This window comes from Oncorhynchus mykiss, chromosome 17 (assembly GCF_013265735.2).
Source record: "Oncorhynchus mykiss isolate Arlee chromosome 17, USDA_OmykA_1.1, whole genome shotgun sequence".
Lineage (NCBI taxonomy): Eukaryota > Metazoa > Chordata > Actinopteri > Salmoniformes > Salmonidae > Oncorhynchus > Oncorhynchus mykiss.
In genome coordinates, this window is record NC_048581.1 from 27,534,230 (window position 1) to 27,555,928 (window position 21,699).

At 46.0% G+C, this 21,699-nt stretch overlaps 3 protein-coding genes across 7 annotated transcripts; all 3 read left to right on the top strand.

Annotated features, from left to right (window-relative positions):
* The first annotated feature begins 3 nt into the window (after nucleotides 1-3).
* Nucleotides 4-5,825, top strand: LOC118940374. Of its 3 annotated transcripts, none has more exons than XM_036949526.1 (8): nucleotides 4-1,464; nucleotides 1,576-1,747; nucleotides 1,848-1,884; nucleotides 1,995-3,423; nucleotides 3,796-3,888; nucleotides 4,050-5,035; nucleotides 5,207-5,318; nucleotides 5,581-5,825. In XM_036949526.1, the coding sequence occupies exons 1-8, from the start codon at nucleotides 1,365-1,367 to the stop codon at nucleotides 5,688-5,690; spliced, it is 3,039 nt and encodes a 1,012-aa protein (XP_036805421.1). In that variant the 5' UTR covers nucleotides 4-1,364; the 3' UTR covers nucleotides 5,691-5,825. The 3 variants fall into 3 exon arrangements, with proteins under 3 accessions (XP_036805421.1, XP_036805420.1, XP_036805419.1); XM_036949525.1 differs by having other exon boundaries at nucleotides 4-826; nucleotides 1,411-1,464; nucleotides 4,050-5,318; XM_036949524.1 differs by having other exon boundaries at nucleotides 4,050-5,318.
* A 3,216-nt stretch (nucleotides 5,826-9,041) lies between these two features.
* Nucleotides 9,042-13,439, top strand: LOC110493581. Its single transcript, XM_036948359.1, has 7 exons — nucleotides 9,042-9,346; nucleotides 9,447-9,483; nucleotides 9,594-11,031; nucleotides 11,404-11,496; nucleotides 11,658-12,643; nucleotides 12,815-12,926; nucleotides 13,191-13,439. The coding sequence occupies exons 1-7, from the start codon at nucleotides 9,213-9,215 to the stop codon at nucleotides 13,298-13,300; spliced, it is 2,910 nt and encodes a 969-aa protein (XP_036804254.1). The 5' UTR covers nucleotides 9,042-9,212; the 3' UTR covers nucleotides 13,301-13,439.
* A 1,858-nt stretch (nucleotides 13,440-15,297) lies between these two features.
* Nucleotides 15,298-21,198, top strand: LOC118940376. Of its 3 annotated transcripts, none has more exons than XM_036949531.1 (8): nucleotides 15,298-16,819; nucleotides 16,927-17,098; nucleotides 17,199-17,235; nucleotides 17,346-18,783; nucleotides 19,156-19,248; nucleotides 19,410-20,395; nucleotides 20,567-20,678; nucleotides 20,941-21,198. In XM_036949531.1, the coding sequence occupies exons 1-8, from the start codon at nucleotides 16,720-16,722 to the stop codon at nucleotides 21,048-21,050; spliced, it is 3,048 nt and encodes a 1,015-aa protein (XP_036805426.1). In that variant the 5' UTR covers nucleotides 15,298-16,719; the 3' UTR covers nucleotides 21,051-21,198. The 3 variants fall into 3 exon arrangements, with proteins under 3 accessions (XP_036805426.1, XP_036805425.1, XP_036805424.1); XM_036949530.1 differs by having other exon boundaries at nucleotides 15,298-16,181; nucleotides 16,766-16,819; nucleotides 19,410-20,678; XM_036949529.1 differs by having other exon boundaries at nucleotides 19,410-20,678.
* The last annotated feature ends 501 nt before the right edge of the window (nucleotides 21,199-21,699 follow it).

Here is a 21,699-nt window from a genome sequence, read left to right on the forward strand (position 1 = left end):
TTGTAAAAAAAAAAAATTGAAATGTATTTTAAAATGTATTTGTTTATAAAAAATGTCAGGTCCAATCTGAAGGGTGCCTGAAAGCACAATGGATAGAAATCATAAACGGTTGAGAATAATTCTTCAAAAAGTAAGTCTCATAAGTGATTAAAAAAATGTTTTTGTTAATTCTGGGGCTTTCTTTCTTGATATGTAATGGGGCTATCTTCTTGGTAGTATAGCCTATATGCTGTAAAAACAGATTGACATGATTTATAGTTGGAAAAGTGGGCATAATAATGGAGGGCTTAAGTTAAATGTATTTCCTTATGATCCTGTACCCCAGGCTAGGACCCTCCAAGCTAGTGCTGGAGAGCAGGTGCTCCAGACAGACGTCCATTCTGCTGGCCATGATGGAGTAAGGCTGCCAGCCCTGGGAGACTGCCCCAAGGACAGCCCTCTAAAGGTAAGAAACAGCTTTTAGTTCTGATGCAAAACGTCTGGTTGTAACGGAGACCAGTTGGTTGTAATCTAGTAATATGATGTGTTGAAAACCAGTTTACAACGAGATAATAACACCATTAAGACACATGGACCACCTACTAGTTAGAACTAATAGTATTGGAATTCTGATTGTAAATATAAGGTTATGATTTATAGTTGGAAAAGTGGGCATAATAATGGAGGGCTTAAGTTAAATGTATTTCCTTATGATCCTGTACCCCAGGCTAGGACCCTCCAAGCTAGTGCTGGAGAGCAGGTGCTCCAGACAGACGTCCATTCTGCTGGCCATGATGGAGTAAGGCTGCCAGCCCTGGGAGACTGCCCCAAGGACAGCCCTCTAAAGGTAAGAAACAGCTTTTAGTTCTGATGCAAAACGTCTGGTTGTAACGGAGACCAGTTGGTTGTAATCTAGTAATATGACGGGTTGAAAACCAGTTTACAACGAGATAATAACACCATTAAGACACATGGACCACCTACTAGTTAGAACTAATAGTATTGGAATTCTGATTCTAATTCTAAGGTTAACCCTTATGTGACATGTCACTTAGTACCACCATGCCTATGGTGAAATAGGTGGTTTCTATGGTGATATGATTTCCCCACTGTTGTTATATGTCTCAGAACCTTGTGCCGAAGCCCCCACAAGGCCCCAGGCCCAGCCGAGAGGCCAATATAGCAAAGGCAGAAAAGAAGGCCAGAGAGGTTATCAAGGCTAAAAAGTCTAGGGAGGCTAAGTCAGGGGTGATATACGCAAGACGCCAAGTAGTTGGTGTGTTGGCACTGCCTCAAACTCTTATATCTCGAACAACCAGTTACAGTGAGTATTGATCTCCACTTCCAAAAATCTTGGATTTTTTGATGCAATTCTAAAAGGATATATGGTGGAAGGATCCACTATTATCTACGACTCTCCTCTTTCTGTAGGTGTCCTGCCAGCTATCAAGAAGGGCACTAAAGTTACTCAAATGGAGACAACAGGTGGGTGGGTATTGGTGACACAGTGTTTATTTCTGATTATACAACTTCAATAGAATCTTTACGGTGGTCACTAGCTTGTTCGGTGGTAATTCTGATTGTCTTCTGTTTCAGAAACCCCAGGTCCCCTGACACCTAATGATGGGGAGATAATGATCTCCTCTCCATCTGTTGATGACCTCCTGACCCCAAAGAGTGATGTGACGTCCGTGGCTAAGAGCGATGATGCCTCCTGTCCAATTTCACCTGAGGCGTTCTCTCTAACGAACTTCCTGAAGTCTCACCCGTGAGTCCTGCTGTGAACCTCTATATGTGCAGAACAAATATAATCTATGTAAACACTAGTTTAAGTTGCCAATGATTCCTGGTGTTGGTTTGTTTTCCAGTCAGAGAAAGCTTATCAGGAAGTTCCTCAAACAAATGGTAAGTCCCGCATTTTTTCTGCTTTCAAGGGTGGAGTGATCATTGGAAACAACTATCTTGTAACATAAAAACTACTAGCTGTCAGATTGTTTTCTGTTTCTCTTTCTAAGAACGTGACAATAGGCGACCTGGACGAAATCATCGAGTGGGTGGTGTGTGTCTCCAGTGAGGTGTTCCTCCCAGTGATGGCTCTGCACAGGACCTCCAGACCAGAGTCGTCAGACTCGTCCCACTGGGGTTCAGGTGTGCTCCAGATCGTCTCTGAAAAGTTCCACCAGCGGAGTTCTGAGCCAAAGGGAAGGCTCCTGGGCGGACAGCCGCCCACTCCCCCTTCTGAGACCGACAAGGAGCTTCAGGGCATAGCAGATCTGTCTGTGAGTAACATCCTGAAAAGGGCCCAGGAGGACCTCTTCTCTTCTGGTGAGGATGACCTGGAGAACACCCATCCAGGTATTACTCTGACAGAAGAGAAGCTCTCCAGCATCTTCTCAGAGCTGTTCAGGGATGCCTGTGAGAGTGCCCAGGAGGCCGCCAGACGGATCCACCACATGAGGTCTGGAAGAGGCAACAACAGCCAGAATGGGAGTTGGCCTGGGTCGTCACAGGGATCGAGCAAATCCAACATGCCAGAGTTGGGAGAACTGGGGTCAGTGAGGAGTCCCAAGGGAAGTGACGTCCATAAAGTTCTTAGCGAGGGGTCCCTCCCTGTCTTTGCCCTGTTTGAGGAGATGCCAGGGGAAGTTGGGGAGACCAGCAGCCCTGCTGGGGAGATGGACGAGACACAGACTGCCAGCACTCCCAGCATTCCCCGGTCTGGGCATGGCGGCAGAAGGAGTAGCCAGACCACCACTCCCACCCCCGGCCACAGAGAGGCAGGATTCACAGCCAGTAACATCTTTGATGTTATTATTCATCTGGCGCACTCTGACACTGACCGGGAACTCCACCAGGAGTTCAGCAGTGAGGATGATGTTTCACTGAATGACATCATGGACATGAAGTCAACCCTGGCCCTGGGTCAGATCCTGTCCTCATGGAAGCTGGTCAACATGATCTTCAGGGGGAAGGTCCACTACTTTGGGAAGGATCTCATCTGCAAGGTGTATCAGATGCTTCTGGACACCGGTATGGGCAGGAGGCCAATGGCCCGCCAGAGCAGGTCCGAGCCCATCCTGAAAGACCTGGCTGCCAACCGTAGGCTCTCCAATGAATTCTTCACAGACGTGCTGTACATGTTCATCCAACGGGCCATTAAGAATCTGCTGGAGAACTTCTTGGGTCTGCCGACCACCCCACCAGGCAGAGACATAATGTGGAATGACAACTTTAACTGGATGTATAGGGACGGCTGGGGGAACACCCCCACATCCAGCGAGGAGGAATTGTGGGACAGCGACTCCACCTGGTCAAGTGGGCATGGGGAGGAGGAAGGGACAGAGTCCCGTGGGAGGTGGGCCGCTCTGTTGGAGAAGGGCAGCTTACTGACCCTCCATTCCTCCAGCTCCCTCTCCCTCTCCGATGACAACAAGGAGGCACTAGGTTAGTTATTGTGTTGTTTTTACCGTCTTTTGCACCCGCACATTCCCCTTCTTTCTTTTCTCTTATTGTCAGTAATGGTATTTTCATTTACTCTCCTCTTTTTTTCTTATTTTTCTATACAGTGTTTGGAGACATTTTATGTGTGAAGTATTACTTTGAATCAAATGTCAAACTCATTCTATAGAAGGCCGGGTTTCTGCAGGTTTTCACTCCACCCTTGATTGATGAATTAAGGTCACTAATTAGTTAGAAACTCCTCTCACCTGGTTGTCTAGGTCTTAATTGAAAGGAAAAAACTAAAACCCGCAGACACTCGGCCCCCCATGGAATGAGTTTGACACCCCTGTATTAAATAAATGTTGATTTGACCAGGGGCCGTCTGCCAGGTCCTGACCACCAGGGTGGGAGACATCCTGAACAGTACCTGCAACGACGATTGCAAGGCCAGGCTCATCATCCAGAAAGGTACACTTATAACCTGTTTTACCCATATGACCAGTAATAACAGTGTAATAACCTGTGTAATAACCTGTGTATTACCATTATAGTAAATGTGCTAGATACTGCATAGTGTTATACATGAATGTGGCTTTGAACCATTTCAGAATATGAGTGTATTTTCTTAGGATTGGATTCCGGTGCCAGGGAAAGGTTCCCTGACTCTCCGTGTCCCTCTTCACCCAAGGACGAAGAGGAGGTGGTTGTGAGTGCCATGACTGTCTCATACCCTAAACCCTCCACCTCAACCCAGGCAGCATGGGCAGCTCCTGCCCAGACTATGGACGTTTTTCTGCCCAGACCATGCCTGGATGAAGAAGAGGTAGTGCCCAGCACCTCCTTGAAGGACAACTCTGTGACAACCACCCATGCAGCACTGGCAGCTCCTTCCCAGAGCCTGGAAGAAGAGGTGGGAGAAGCTGAGGTGTCCCACGTGAGTGAGAGCTCCCTGATGCCCACCAAGGCCATTGAGAAGATTCCCTCCCTCCTCCCAGGCAAGATCCTTATCGAGGAGGACACCCTCAGTTGCAGCACTCCCTGGGCCACCGTCATGAGCCCCCAGACCCTGAAGTTCATCCTCCACGGCATCATGTGCCGACTGGAGGCCTCAGAGTCCCCCCAGATAAGGAGGGCTAATGACCCCTTCAGGCTGATGAAGGATCTCTTTCTGGAGGTCCAGCATGCCCTGAAGTATGCTGACATCTCTGTCCTCTTTGGCCTGGAGGAGAGCATCCAATTCATTGGGGAGGATGCGGTGAAGGCCATCGTGAAGACTGCAGCTAAAAGATTGTCCCTGCGTTCGGACTCCAACCGGGCTCAACTGCGTGCCGCGCGCTCTGGTGGTGAGGCAGCCATCAGGCGCATGGCGGACACCATCACACAAGTCATAGATGACTATTCCGAGGACTGGAGTTCCGGCGGCCATTTTGGAGCCAGGAGGAGCCGTGCTAGTGGGAGGTCACACTCCTCAACCTCCTCAAGGAGTGACGTCACCCTCACCGAGGAGCTCCTGGCCCGGAGGGAATCCCTTGAAGGGGACCTAGCGGAGATGGCTGATGACAGCACTGGTTTGGAGAAGACCATTGTAAGCTCAGCCATCTCTGCCAAGTCCCAGGTAATTAGCTACATTTCAGACAGCTCCGAGCCCAACAGCTGTGCCCTCTTCACAGACCTCGAGGACATCACCTCCACACATGTGAGACAGACAAGAACTAGTAGATTGTTTAGTTATTTGGGCTGTTTGATTGTGAGGCATCAACTCAAATCTGTTTCTCTCTCTACGAAGGAGAAGGAGAAGGAAGAGGCTATGAAGGAAGAAGTGAGGAAGTCAGGAAAGAAGAGGCGAAGAAATAACAAGGACCAGAAGAAGAACAAGGTGTCTCCTCTTGGCAATGATAGTAAGTCCTCATTTCTGTCAGTCAACATGTGCGTCTGTCTTCAGCACACTATTGTAATGTAAGGACGGGAGACTATGATGAAGTTATCAGGGTCTTATTCATTAGCCACTAAATGGAAGAGAACAGACTAAAACAGGGAGGAACTAACCCTAACCCTAATAACAAATTATTGTTTTTGTTTTCTGTTTCAAAACATTTTGCTACTGTGTGCCTGAATGAACACGACCCTGATTTCATGCCCTGTTCTATGTCACCTGTTCAGGTACTGTGGCTGCAGATGAGCCGAAGAAAAAACAGGCTCTCCTCCCGCGGATCACAGCTGCCCTGGCAAGACTATTTTGCTTCCCCTGCAAAAAAAGATGCAAAAAGTAACTGCAGAGACGAGTTTGGGAAACCCTGATACCACCTCCCCCAACCAACTTTCTAAAAAAACATCAGTGCCACCAGAAGAGGGAGACAACCCCCCCTATTCACAACTAATTTGATTACCCCCCCATTTATTTAATAAACACAACTTTCAGCTATTTTGATCTTCTTTACTTTTTTTTTTACAGACCCACCTGCATGCTATAGATTCGTAAGGTCAATTTGCTGTGTACTGTCTACAGTATCATTGTTATGAGTAAGTTCACTGTGTCAGTCATTATTTTTTACCTTTATTTAACTTGGCAAGTTAGTTTAGAACAAATTCTTATTTTCAATGACGACCTAGGAACATTGGGTTAACTGCCTTGTTCAGGGGCAGAACAACATATATTTTAGGCTACCTGTCGCTATATAGGTATAGGCTAAATGCCCTAACCTAATTGCAATTTACATAATAAGAGTTACAATAGAATAATTCCCTAATTGTATCTTTCTTGAGAGGGAATAAATCTCTAATACACTATACTCAATACCATACAGTAAGCACACCACTCTATACCGATGCAAGCCCCGCCTCCCCGCAGAATAAAGAATAGACACGAGTGGATAATTGCGGTGTCACTACAAAGGATACCTTAATTAAGCCAATTCATTGGCTGTGTTGTAATCTGATTGGTGTGTGTACCACCTAATGCAAAAGGTGTAAAAACGCTGAAGCACTCCATTCTGTTCATGATTTCTATTTATGATTGACGCTGCTGTTTAAAGCTATATTTTTTAATGTCTGCCTTATTTGCATTATTACACATTTGGAGAGGACAGGGGAGATAGGGTGGACAGCTCCCTGTCTAGTAGTTGTAGCTGTAGTATCTGGGATCTACATCTGTTTATATTAGTTACTGTGCTGTTACTAAGCAGTAATGCATTACGGCAGTGTTACGTTACTACACCTAATAGGAAATGCACATGCGCACTGGAATGCCGCGAACTGTAGAGCACGAGGGGTTTTGACTAAACGAAATCTAACTGTACTCTCGTCTCCTGCCTGGTCATTTCTCCACAACACAAATATTACAGTGGCGACGAGGTGATTAAACTACATAAACGGACATTGCTTGAAGGGAAGAATGTTGCTTGAGTAATGAAACTCAAAATAATTATGTAATTCGTCAGTTATATTTATTTTCTTTCGCCAGTAGAGAAGTCTAAGCACTGCTAGCACTGCTAGTACAGTATTCAGGAGCTGCCAAGTAGCAAGACTATTGGAGTCCAGAATAGCGACACTACCCATTGAAATTAGGCGATCTCAGTGGAGAAATATTGACAAGGGAGAAAAAAAAGGAAGAAGGGACGTACATTAATACAAATGAGTGCAGTGAATGAAGTAATTGCAGAAACTTCTGAAGTGAAGAAGTAGATGACTATTCAGAAAATTAAGGAATATAAGGAAACTGAACAATTAACTGTGAAAATGGCAACCATCGGTCGAGTACCAGAGTTTGAGGCTACAAAAGAGGATTTTGATTCCTATTTGGAGCGTTTTGAGCGTTGGCTGATAAACCCATCAATGATTAGATTTATTTGACCATAATAATTTGTTTGGTCCATATTATTGACACTAAATAGAGGTTATTTTAACCGTAGCTGTTAAAAGTCCAACAGTGGGAGTGTGCAGCAGACTAATGATGGCGCGACTTTAATTCCTGACTATTTCAGTTTTGGCCAACAGAGGTCAACATTTATCCATAAAATACGATTAAACCTCACTGAACCAAAGTGAATTGGGTTACACTGTAAACTTTATAGAGATTTCGTATGTGATCAGAAACGATGCATTCATTTCCCAGAGTGGTCGCACTCTGTTATTGTAGTTGACGTAATCGTGTACAATGGCATGACGTAATATATGAGCCTATGACTTAAACGCACTCAAGAGAAGGTTCAGTGCCTACTTCTGGCTCAGTTGAGTTGATGATTTACAAAGGAGAGTCATCCTCATGTTCAAATAAATCACTTTTAGTGGACAAAGATGACATTCTGTGAGTACAGCAAAACGGGCCAAGATTTTGTAAAAAAAAAAATTGAAATGTATTTTAAAATGTATTTGTTTATAAAAAATGTCAGGTCCAATCTGAAGGGTGCCTGAAAGCACAATGGATAGAAATCATAAACGGTTGAGAATAATTCTTCAAAAAGTAAGTCTCATAAGTGATTAAAAAAATGTTTTTGTTAATTCTGGGGCTTTCTCTCTTGATATGTAATGGGGCTATCTTCTTGGTAGTATAGCCTATATGCTGTAAAAACAGATTGACATGATTTATAGTTGGAAAAGTGGGCATAATAATGGAGGGCTTAAGTTAAATGTATTTCCTTATGATCCTGTACCCCAGGCTAGGACCCTCCAAGCTAGTGCTGGAGAGCAGGTGCTCCAGACAGACGTCATTTCTGCTGGCCATGATGGAGTAAGGCTGCCAGCCCTGGGAGACTGCCCCAAGGACAGCCCTCTAAAGGTAAGAAACAGCTTTTAGTTCTGATGCAAAACGTCTGGTTGTAACGGAGACCAGTTGGTTGTAATCTAGTAATATGATGTGTTGAAAACCAGTTTACAACGAGATAATAACACCATTAAGACACATGGACCACCTACTAGTTAGAACTAATAGTATTGGAATTCTGATTGTAAATATAAGGTTATGATTTATAGTTGGAAAAGTGGGCATAATAATGGAGGGCTTAAGTTAAATGTATTTCCTTATGATCCTGTACCCCAGGCTAGGACCCTCCAAGCTAGTGCTGGAGAGCAGGTGCTCCAGACAGACGTCCATTCTGATGGCCATGATGGAGTAAGGCTGCCAGCCCTGGGAGACACATGGACCACCTACTAGTTAGAACTAATAGTATTGGAATTCTGATTCTAATTCTAAGGTTAACCCTTATGTGACATGTCACTTAGTACCACCATGCCTATGGTGAAATAGGTGGTTTCTATGGTGATATGATTTCCCCACTGTTGTTATATGTCTCAGAACCTTGTGCCGAAGCCCCCACAAGGCCCCAGGCCCAGCCGAGAGGCCAAAATAGCAAAGGCAGAAAAGAAGGCCAGAGAGGTTATCAAGGCTAAAAAGTCTAGGGAGGCTAAGTCAGGGGTGATATACGCAAGACGCCAAGTAGTTGGTGTGTTGGCACTGCCTCAAACTCTTATATCTCGAACAACCAGTTACAGTGAGTATTGATCTCCACTTCCAAAAATCTTGGATTTTTTGATGCAATTCTAAAAGGATATATGGTGGAAGGATCCACTATTATCTCCGACTCTCCTCTTTCTGTAGGTGTCCTGCCAGCTATCAAGAAGCGCACTAAAGTTACTCAAATGGAGACAACAGGTGGGTATTGGTGACACAGTGTTTATTTCTGATTATACAACTTCAATAGAATCTTTACGGTGGTCACTAGCTTGTTCGGTGGTAATTCTGATTGTCTTCTGTTTCAGAAACCCCAGGTCCCCTGACACCTAATGATGGGGAGATAATGATCTCCTCTCCATCTGTTGATGACCTCCTGACCCCAAAGAGTGATGTGACGTCCGAGGCTAAGAGCGATGATGCCTCCTGTCCAATTTCACCTGAGGCGTTCTCTCTAACGAACTTCCTGAAGTCTCACCCGTGAGTCCTGCTGTGAACCTCTATATGTGCAGAACAAATATAATCTATGTAAACACTAGTTTAAGTTGCCAATGATTCCTGGTGTTGGTTTGTTTTCCAGTCAGAGAAAGCTTATCAGGAAGTTCCTCAAACAAATGGTAAGTCCCACATTTTTTCTGCTTTCAAGGGTGGAGTGATCATTGGAAACAACTATCTTGTAACATAAAAACTACTAGCTGTCAGATTGTTTTCTGTTTCTCTTTCTAAGAACGTGACAATAGGCGACCTGGACGAAATCATCGAGTGGGTGGTGTGTGTCTCCAGTGAGGTGTTCCTCCCAGTGATGGCTCTGCACAGGACCTCCAGACCAGAGTCGTCAGACTCGTCCCACTGGGGGTCAGGTGTGCTCCAGATCGTCTCTGAAAAGTTCCACCAGCGGAGTTCTGAGCCGAAGGGAAGGCTCCTGGGCGGACAGCCGCCCACTCCCCCTTCTGAGACCGACAAGGAGCTTCAGGGCATAGCAGATCTGTCTGTGAGTAACATCCTGAAAAGGGCCCAGGAGGACCTCTTCTCTTCTGGTGAGGATGACCTGGAGAACACCCATCCAGGTATTACTCTGACAGAAGAGAAGCTCTCCAGCATCTTCTCAGAGCTGTTCAGGGATGCCTGTGAGAGTGCCCAGGAGGCCGCCAGACGGATCCACCACATGAGGTCTGGAAGAGGCAACAACAGCCAGAATGGGAGTTGGCCTGGGTCGTCACAGGGATCGAGCAAATCCAACATGCCAGAGTTGGGAGAACTGGGGTCAGTGAGGAGTCCCAAGGGAAGTGAAGTCCATAAAGTCCTTAGCGAGGGGTCCCTCCCTGTCTTTGCCCTGTTTGAGGAGAGGCCAGGGGAAGTTGGGGAGACCAGCAGCCCTGCTGGGGAGATGGACGAGACACAGACTGCCAGCACTCCCAGCATTCCCCGGTCTGGGCATGGCGGCAGAAGGAGTAGCCAGACCACCACTCCCACCCCCGGCCACAGAGAGGCAGGATTCACAGCCAGTAACATCTTTGATGTTATTATTCATCTGGCGCACTCTGACACTGACCGGGAACTCCACCAGGAGTTCAGCAGTGAGGATGATGTTTCACTGAATGACATCATGGACATGAAGTCAACCCTGGCAGTGGAGCCCCTGGGTCAGATCCTGTCCTCATGGAAGCTGGTCAACATGATCTTCAGGGGGAAGGTCCACTACTTTGGGAAGGATCTCATCTGCAAGGTGTATCAGATGCTTCTGGACACCGGTATGGGCAGGAGGCCAATGGCCCGCCAGAGCAGGTCCGAGCCCATCCTGAAAGACCTGGCTGCCAACCGTAGGCTCTCCAATGAATTCTTCACAGACGTGCTGTACATGTTCATCCAACGGGCCATTAAGAATCTGCTGGAGAACTTCTTGGGTCTGCCGACCACCCCACCAGGCAGAGACATAATGTGGAATGACAACTTTAACTGGATGTATAGGGACGGCTGGGGGAACACCCCCACATCCAGCGAGGAGGAATTGTGGGACAGCGACTCCACCTGGTCAAGTGGGCATGGGGAGGAGGAAGGGACAGAGTCCCGTGGGAGGTGGGCCGCTCTGTTGGAGAAGGGCAGCTTACTGACCCTCCATTCCTCCAGCTCCCTCTCCCTCTCCGATGACAACAAGGAGGCACTAGGTTAGTTATTGTGTTGTTTTTACCGTCTTTTGCACCCGCACATTCCCCTTCTTTCTTTTCTCTTATTGTCAGTAATGGTATTTTCATTTACTCTCCTCTTTTTTTCTTATTTTTCTATACAGTGTTTGGAGACATTTTATGTGTGAAGTATTACTTTGAATCAAATGTCAAACTCATTCTATAGAAGGCCGGGTTTCTGCAGGTTTTCACTCCACCCTTGATTGATGAATTAAGGTCACTAATTAGTTAGAAACTCCTCTCACCTGGTTGTCTAGGTCTTAATTGAAAGGAAAAAACTAAAACCCGCAGACACTCGGCCCCCCATGGAATGAGTTTGACACCCCTGTATTAAATAAATGTTGATTTGACCAGGGGCCGTCTGCCAGGTCCTGACCACCAGGGTGGGAGACATCCTGAACAGTACCTGCAACGACGATTGCAAGGCCAGGCTCATCATCCAGAAAGGTACACTTATAACCTGTTTTACCCATATGACCAGTAATAACAGTGTAATAACCTGTGTAATAACCTGTGTATTACCATTATAGTAAATGTGCTAGATACTGCATAGTGTTATACATGAATGTGGCTTTGAACCATTTCAGAATATGAGTGTATTTTCTTAGGATTGGATTCCGGTGCCAGGGAAAGGTTCCCTGACTCTCCGTGTCCCTCTTCACCCAAGGACGAAGAGGAGGTGGTTGTGAGTGCCATGACTGTCTCATACCCTAAACCCTCCACCTCAACCCAGGCAGCATGGGCAGCTCCTGCCCAGACTATGGACGTTTTTCTGCCCAGACCATGCCTGGATGAAGAAGAGGTAGTGCCCAGCACCTCCTTGAAGGACAACTCTGTGACAACCACCCATGCAGCACTGGCAGCTCCTTCCCAGAGCCTGGAAGAAGAGGTGGGAGAAGCTGAGGTGTCCCACGTGAGTGAGAGCTCCCTGATGCCCACCAAGGCCATTGAGAAGATTCCCTCCCTCCTACCAGGCAAGATCCTTATCGAGGAGGACACCCTCAGTTGCAGCACTCCCTGGGCCACCGTCATGAGCCCCCAGACCCTGAAGTTCATCCTCCACGGCATCATGTGCCGACTGGAGACCTCAGAGTCCCCCCAGACAAGGAGGGCCAATGACCCCTTCAGGCTGATGAAGGATCTCTTTCTGGAGGTCCAGCATGCCCTGAAGTATGCTGACATCTCTGTCCTCTTTGGCCTGGAGGAGAGCATCCAATTCATTGGGGAGGATGCGGTGAAGGCCATCGTGAAGACTGCAGCTAAAAGATTGTCCCTGCGTTCGGACTCCAACCGGGCTCAACTGCGTGCCGCGCGCTCTGGTGGTGAGGCAGCCATCAGGCGCATGGCGGACACCATCACACAAGTCATAGATGACTATTCCGAGGACTGGAGTTCCGGTGGCCATTTTGGAGCCAGGAGGAGCCGTGCTAGTGGGAGGTCACACTCCTCAACCTCCTCAAGGAGTGACGTCACCCTCACCGAAGAGCTCTTGGCCCGGAGGGAATCCCTTGAAGAGGACCTAGCGGAGATGGCTGATGACAGCACTGGTTTGGAGAAGACCATTGTAAGCTCAGCCATCTCTGCCAAGTCCCAGGTAATTAGCTACATTTCAGACAGCTCCGAGCCCAACAGCTGTGCCCTCTTCACAGACCTCGAGGACATCACCTCCACACATGTGAGACAGACAAGAACTAGTAGATTGTTTAGTTATTTGGGCTGTTTGATTGTGAGGCATCAACTCAAATCTGTTTCTCTCTCTACGAAGGAGAAGGAGAAGGAAGAGGCTATGAAGGAAGAAGTGAGGAAGTCAGGAAAGAAGAGGCGAAGAAATAACAAGGACCAGAAGAAGAACAAGGTGTCTCCTCTTGGCAATGATAGTAAGTCCTCATTTCTGTCAGTCAACATGTGCGTCTGTCTTCAGCACACTATTGTAATGTAAGGACGGGAGACTATGATGAAGTTATCAGGGTCTTATTCATTAGCCACTAAATGGAAGAGAACAGACTAAAACAGGGAGGAACTTTCTTGAACTTGCCAATAACAAATTCTTGTTTTTGTTTTCTGTTTCAAAACATTTTGCTACTGTGTGCCTGAATGAACACGACCCTGATTTCATGCCCTGTTCTATGTCACCTGTTCAGGTACTGTGGCTGCAGATGAGCCGAAGAAAAAACAGTCTCTCCTCCCGCGGATCACAGCTGCCCTGGCAAGACTATTTTGCTTCCCCTGCAAAAAAAGATGCAAAAAGTAACTGCAGAGACGAGTTTGGGAAACCCTGATACCACCTCCCCCAACCCACTTTCTAAAAAAACATCAGTGCCACCAGAAGAGGGAGACAACCCCCCCCTAACTAATTTTATTACCCCCCCATTTATTTAATAAACACAACTTTCAGCTATTTTGATCTTCTTTACTTTTTTTTTTACAGACCCACCTGCATGCTATAGATTCGTAAGGTCAATTTGCTGTGTACTGTCTACAGTATCATTGTTATGAGTAGGTTCACTGTGTCAGTCATTATTTTTACCTTTATTTAACTAGGCAAGTTAGTTTAGAACAAATTCTTATTTTCAATGACGACCTAGGAACATTGGGTTAACTGCCTTGTTCAGGGGCAGAACAACATATATTTTAGGCTACCTGTCGCTATATAGGTATAGGCTAAATGCCCTAACCTAATTGCAATTTACATAATAAGAGTTACAATAGAATAATTCCCTAATTGTATCTTTCTTGAGAGGGAATAAATCTCTAATACACTATACTCAATACCATACAGTAAGCACACCACTGTATACCGATGCAAGCCCCGCCTCCCCGCAGAATAAAGAATAGACACGAGTGGATAATTGCGGTGTCACTACAAAGGATACCTTAATTAAGCCAATTCATTGGCTGTGTTGTAATCTGATTGGTGTGTGTACCACCTAATGCAAAAGGTGTAAAAACGCTGAAGCACTCCATTCTGTTCATGATTTCTATTTATGATTGACGCTGCTGTTTAAAGCTATATTTTTTAATGTCTGCCTTATTTGCATTATTACACATTTGGAGAGGACAGGGGAGATAGGGTGGACAGCTCCCTGTCTAGTAGTTGTAGCTGTAGTATCTGGGATCTACATCTGTTTATATTAGTTACTGTGCTGTTACTAAGCAGTAATGCATTACGGCAGTGTTACGTTACTACACCTAATAGGAAATGCACATGCGCACTGGAATGCCGCGAACTGTAGAGCACGAGGGGTTTTGACTAAACGAAATCTAACTGTACTCTCGTCTCCTGCCTGGTCATTTCTCCACAACACAAATATTACAGTGGCGACGAGGTGATTAAACTACATAAACGGACATTGCTTGAAGGGAAGAATGTTGCTTGAGTAATGAAACTCAAAATAATTATGTAATTCGTCAGTTATATTTATTTTCTTTCGCCAGTAGAGAAGTCTAAGCACTGCTAGCACTGCTAGTACAGTATTCAGGAGCTGCCAAGTAGCAAGACTATTGGAGTCCAGAATAGCGACACTACCCATTGAAATTAGGCGATCTCAGTGGAGAAATATTGACAAGGGAGAAAAAAAAGGAAGAAGGGACGTACATTAATACAAATGAGTGCAGTGAATGAAGTAATTGCAGAAACTTCTGAAGTGAAGAAGTAGATGACTATTCAGAAAATTAAGGAATATAAGGAAACTGAACAATTAACTGTGAAAATGGCAACCATCGGTCGAGTACCAGAGTTTGAGGCTACAAAAGAGGATTTTGATTCCTATTTGGAGCGTTTTGAGCGTTGGCTGATAAACCCATCAATGATTAGATTTATTTGACCATAATAATTTGTTTGGTCCATATTATTGACACTAAATAGAGGTTATTTTAACCGTAGCTGTTAAAAGTCCAACAGTGGGAGTGTGCAGCAGACTAATGATGGCGCGACTTTAATTCCTGACTATTTCAGTTATGGCCAACAGAGGGCAACGTTTATCCATAAAATACGATTAAACCTCACTGAACCAAAGTGAATTGGGTTACACTGTAAACTTTATAGAGATTTCGTATGTGATCAGAAACGATGCATTCATTTCCCAGAGTGGTCGCACTCTGTTATTGTAGTTGACGTAATCGTGTACAATGGCATGACGTAATATATGAGCCTATGACTTAAACGCACTCAAGAGAAGGTTCAGTGCTTACTTTTGGCTCAGTTGAGTTGATGATTTACAAGGGAGAGTCATCCTCATGTTCAAATAAATCACTTTGAGTGGACAAAGATGACATTCTGTGAGTACAGCAAAACGGGCCAAGATTTTGTAAAAAAAAAAAATTGAAATGTATTTTAAAATGTATTTGTTTATAAAAAATGTCAGGTCCAATCTGAAGGGTGCCTGAAAGCACAATGGATAGAAATCATAAACGGTTGAGAATAATTCTTCAAAAAGTAAGTCTCATAAGTGATTAAATTTTTTTTTGTTGTTAATTCTGGGGCTTTCTCTCTTGATATGTAATGGGGCTATCTTCTTGGTAGTATAGCCTATATGCTGTAAAAACAGATTGGCATGATTTATAGTTGGAAAAGTGGGCATAATAATGGAGGGCTTAAGTTAAATGTATTTCCTTATGATCCTGTACCCCAGGCTAGGACCCTCCAAGCTAGTGCTGGAGAGCAGGTGCTCCAGACAGACGTCATTTCTGCTGGCCATGATGGAGTAAGGCTGCCAGCCCTGGGAGACTGCCCCAAGGACAGCCCTCTAAAGGTAAGAAACAGCTTTTAGTTCTGATGCAAAACGTCTGGTTGTAACGGAGACCAGTTGGTTGTAATCTAGTAATATGATGTGTTGAAAACCAGTTTACAACGAGATAATAACACCATTAAGACACATGGACCACCTACTAGTTAGAACTAATAGTATTGGAATTCTGATTGTAAATATAAGGTTATGATTTATAGTTGGAAAAGTGGGCATAATAATGGAGGGCTTAAGTTAAATGTATTTCCTTATGATCCTGTACCCCAGGCTAGGACCCTCCAAGCTAGTGCTGGAGAGCAGGTGCTCCAGACAGACGTCCATTCTGCTGGCCATGATGGAGTAAGGCTGCCAGCCCTGGGAGACTGCCCCAAGGACAGCCCTCTAAAGGTAAGAAACAGCTTTTAGTTCTGATGCAAAACGTCTGGTTGTAACGGAGACCAGTTGGTTGTAATCTAGTAATATGACGGGTTGAAAACCAGTTTACAACGAGATAATAACACCATTAAGACACATGGACCACCTACTAGTTAGAACTAATAGTATTGGAATTCTGATTCTAATTCTAAGGTTAACCCTTATGTGACATGTCACTTAGTACCACCATGCCTATGGTGAAATAGGTGGTTTCTATGGTGATATGATTTCCCCACTGTTGTTATATGTCTCAGAACCTTGTGCCGAAGCCCCCACAAGGCCCCAGGCCCAGCCGAGAGGCCAATATAGCAAAGGCAGAAAAGAAGGCCAGAGAGGTTATCAAGGCTAAAAAGTCTAGGGAGGCTAAGTCAGGGGTGATATACGCAAGACGCCAAGTAGTTGGTGTGTTGGCACTGCCTCAAACTCTTATATCTCGAACAACCAGTTACAGTGAGTATTGATCTCCACTTCCAAAAATCTTGGATTTTTTGATGCAATTCTAAAAGGATATATGGTGGAAGGATCCACTATTATCTACGACTCTCCTCTTTCTGTAGGTGTCCTGCCAGCTATCAAGAAGGGCACTAAAGTTACTCAAATGGAGACAACAGGTGGGTATTGGTGACACAGTGTTTATTTCTGATTATACAACTTCAATAGAATCTTTACGGTGGTCACTAGCTTGTTCGGTGGTAATTCTGATTGTCTTCTGTTTCAGAAACCCCAGGTCCCCTGACACCTAATGATGGGGAGATAATGATCTCCTCTACATCTGTTGATGACCTCCTGACCCCAAAGAGTGATGTGACGTCCGAGGCTAAGAGCGATGATGCCTCCTGTCCAATTTCACCTGAGGCGTTCTCTCTAACGAACTTCCTGAAGTCTCACCCGTGAGTCCTGCTGTGAACCTCTATATGTGCAGAACAAATATAATCTATGTAAACACTAGTTTAAGTTGCCAATGATTCCTGGTGTTGGTTTGTTTTCCAGTCAGAGAAAGCTTATCAGGAAGTTCCTCAAACAAATGGTAAGTCCCGCATTTTTTCTGCTTTCAAGGGTGGAGTGATCATTGGAAACAACTATCTTGTAACATAAAAACTACTAGCTGTCAGATTGTTTTCTGTTTCTCTTTCTAAGAACGTGACAATAGGCGACCTGGACGAAATCATCGAGTGGGTGGTGTGTGTCTCCAGTGAGGTGTTCCTCCCAGTGATGGCTCTGCACAGGACCTCCAGACCAGAGTCGTCAGACTCGTCCCACTGGGGGTCAGGTGTGCTCCAGATCGTCTCTGAAAAGTTCCACCAGCGGAGTTCTGAGCCGAAGGGAAGGCTCCTGGGCGGACAGCCGCCCACTCCCCCTTCTGAGACCGACAAGGAGCTTCAGGGCATAGCAGATCTGTCTGTGAGTAACATCCTGAAAAGGGCCCAGGAGGACCTCTTCTCTTCTGGTGAGGATGACCTGGAGAACACCCATCCAGGTATTACTCTGACAGAAGAGAAGCTCTCCAGCATCTTCTCAGAGCTGTTCAGGGATGCCTGTGAGAGTGCCCAGGAGGCCGCCAGACGGATCCACCACATGAGGTCTGGAAGAGGCAACAACAGCCAGAATGGGAGTTGGCCTGGGTCGTCACAGGGATCGAGCAAATCCAACATGCCAGAGTTGGGAGAACTGGGGTCAGTGAGGAGTCCCAAGGGAAGTGACGTCCATAAAGTCCTTAGCGAGGGGTCCCTCCCTGTCTTTGCCCTGTTTGAGGAGAGGCCAGGGGAAGTTGGGGAGACCAGCAGCCCTGCTGGGGAGATGGACGAGACACAGACTGCCAGCACTCCCAGCATTCCCCGGTCTGGGCATGGCGGCAGAAGGAGTAGCCAGACCACCACTCCCACCCCCGGCCACAGAGAGGCAGGATTCACAGCCAGTAACATCTTTGATGTTATTATTCATCTGGCGCACTCTGACACTGACCGGGAACTCCACCAGGAGTTCAGCAGTGAGGATGATGTTTCACTGAATGACATCATGGACATGAAGTCAACCCTGGCAGTGGAGCCCCTGGGTCAGATCCTGTCCTCATGGAAGCTGGTCAACATGATCTTCAGGGGGAAGGTCCACTACTTTGGGAAGGATCTCATCTGCAAGGTGTATCAGATGCTTCTGGACACCGGTATGGGCAGGAGGCCAATGGCCCGCCAGAGCAGGTCCGAGCCCATCCTGAAAGACCTGGCTGCCAACCGTAGGCTCTCCAATGAATTCTTCACAGACGTGCTGTACATGTTCATCCAACGGGCCATTAAGAATCTGCTGGAGAACTTCTTGGGTCTGCCGACCACCCCACCAGGCAGAGACATAATGTGGAATGACAACTTTAACTGGATGTATAGGGACGGCTGGGGGAACACCCCCACATCCAGCGAGGAGGAATTGTGGGACAGCGACTCCACCTGGTCAAGTGGGCATGGGGAGGAGGAAGGGACAGAGTCCCGTGGGAGGTGGGCCGCTCTGTTGGAGAAGGGCAGCTTACTGACCCTCCATTCCTCCAGCTCCCTCTCCCTCTCCGATGACAACAAGGAGGCACTAGGTTAGTTATTGTGTTGTTTTTACCGTCTTTTGCACCCGCACATTCCCCTTCTTTCTTTTCTCTTATTGTCAGTAATGGTATTTTCATTTACTCTCCTCTTTTTTTCTTATTTTTCTATACAGTGTTTGGAGACATTTTATGTGTGAAGTATTACTTTGAATCAAATGTCAAACTCATTCTATAGAAGGCCGGGTTTCTGCAGGTTTTCACTCCACCCTTGATTGATGAATTAAGGTCACTAATTAGTTAGAAACTCCTCTCACCTGGTTGTCTAGGTCTTAATTGAAAGGAAAAAACTAAAACCCGCAGACACTCGGCCCCCCATGGAATGAGTTTGACACCCCTGTATTAAATAAATGTTGATTTGACCAGGGGCCGTCTGCCAGGTCCTGACCACCAGGGTGGGAGACATCCTGAACAGTACCTGCAACGACGATTGCAAGGCCAGGCTCATCATCCAGAAAGGTACACTTATAACCTGTTTTACCCATATGACCAGTAATAACAGTGTAATAACCTGTGTAATAACCTGTGTATTACCATTATAGTAAATGTGCTAGATACTGCATAGTGTTATACATGAATGTGGCTTTGAACCATTTCAGAATATGAGTGTATTTTCTTAGGATTGGATTCCGGTGCCAGGGAAAGGTTCCCTGACTCTCCGTGTCCCTCTTCACCCAAGGACGAAGAGGAGGTGGTTGTGAGTGCCATGACTGTCTCATACCCTAAACCCTCCACCTCAACCCAGGCAGCATGGGCAGCTCCTGCCCAGACTATGGACGTTTTTCTGCCCAGACCATGCCTGGATGAAGAAGAGGTAGTGCCCAGCACCTCCTTGAAGGACAACTCTGTGACAACCACCCATGCAGCACTGGCAGCTCCTTCCCAGAGCCTGGAAGAAGAGGTGGGAGAAGCTGAGGTGTCCCACGTGAGTGAGAGCTCCCTGATGCCCACCAAGGCCATTGAGAAGATTCCCTCCCTCCTACCAGGCAAGATCCTTATCGAGGAGGACACCCTCAGTTGCAGCACTCCCTGGGCCACCGTCATGAGCCCCCAGACCCTGAAGTTCATCCTCCACGGCATCATGTGCCGACTGGAGGCCTCAGAGTCCCCCCAGACAAGGAGGGCCAATGACCCCTTCAGGCTGATGAAGGATCTCTTTCTGGAGGTCCAGCATGCCCTGAAGTATGCTGACATCTCTGTCCTCTTTGGCCTGGAGGAGAGCATCCAATTCATTGGGGAGGATGCGGTGAAGGCCATCGTGAAGACTGCAGCTAAAAGATTGTCCCTGCGTTCGGACTCCAACCGGGCTCAACTGCATGCCGCGCGCTCTGGTGGTGAGGCAGCCATCAGGCGCATGGCGGACACCATCACACAAGTCATAGATGACTATTCCGAGGACTGGAGTTCCGGTGGCCATTTTGGAGCCAGGAGGAGCCGTGCTAGTGGGAGGTCACACTCCTCAACCTCCTCAAGGAGTGACGTCACCCTCACCGAGGAGCTCCTGGCCCGGAGGGAATCCCTTGAAGAGGACCTAGCGGAGATGGCTGATGACAGCACTGGTTTGGAGAAGACCATTGTAAGCTCAGCCATCTCTGCCAAGTCCCAGGTAATTAGCTACATTTCAGACAGCTCCGAGCCCAACAGCTGTGCCCTCTTCACAGACCTCGAGGACATCACCTCCACACATGTGAGACAGACAAGAACTAGTAGATTGTTTAGTTATTTGGGCTGTTTGATTGTGAGGCATCAACTCAAATCTGTTTCTCTCTCTACGAAGGAGAAGGAGAAGGAAGAGGCTATGAAGGAAGAAGTGAGGAAGTCAGGAAAGAAGAGGCAAAGAAATAACAAGGACCAGAAGAAGAACAAGGTGTCTCCTCTTGGCAATGATAGTAAGTCCTAATTTCTGTCAGTCAACATGTGCGTCTGTCTTCAGCACACTATTGTAATGTAAGGACGGGAGACTATGATGAAGTTATCAGGGTCTTATTCATTAGCCACTAAATGGAAGAGAACAGACTAAAACAGGGAGGAACTAACCCTAACCCTAATAACAAATTATTGTTTTTGTTTTCTGTTTCAAAACATTTTGCTACTGTGTGCCTGAATGAACACGACCCTGATTTCATGCCCTGTTCTATGTCACCTGTTCAGGTACTGTGGCTGCAGATGAGCCGAAGAAAAAACAGGCTCTCCTCCCGCGGATCACAGCTGCCCTGGCAAGACTATTTTGCTTCCCCTGCAAAAAAAGATGCAAAAAGTAACTGCAGAGACGAGTTTGGGAAACCCTGATACCACCTCCCCCAACCAACTTTCTAAAAAAACATCAGTGCCACCAGAAGAGGGAGACAACCCCCCCTATTCACAACTAATTTTATTACCCCCCCATTTATTTAATAAACACAACTTTCAGCTATTTTGATCTTCTTTACTTTTTTTTTTACAGACCCACCTGCATGCTATAGATTCGTAAGGTCAATTTGCTGTGTACTGTCTACAGTATCATTGTTATGAGTAAGTTCACTGTGTCAGTCATTATTTTTTACCTTTATTTAACTAGGCAAGTTAGTTTAGAACAAATTCTTATTTTCAATGACGACCTAGGAACATTGGGTTAACTGCCTTGTTCAGGGGCAGAACAACATATATTTTAGGCTACCTGTCGCTATATAGGTATAGGCTAAATGCCCTAACCTAATTGCAATTTACATAATAAGAGTTACAATAGAATAATTCCCTAATTGTATCTTTCTTGAGAGGGAATAAATCTCTAATACACTATACTCAATACCATACAGTAAGCACACCACTGTATACCGATGCAAGCCCCGCCTCCCCGCAGAATAAAGAATAGACACGAGTGGATAATTGCGGTGTCACTACAAAGGATACCTTAATTAAGCCAATTCATTG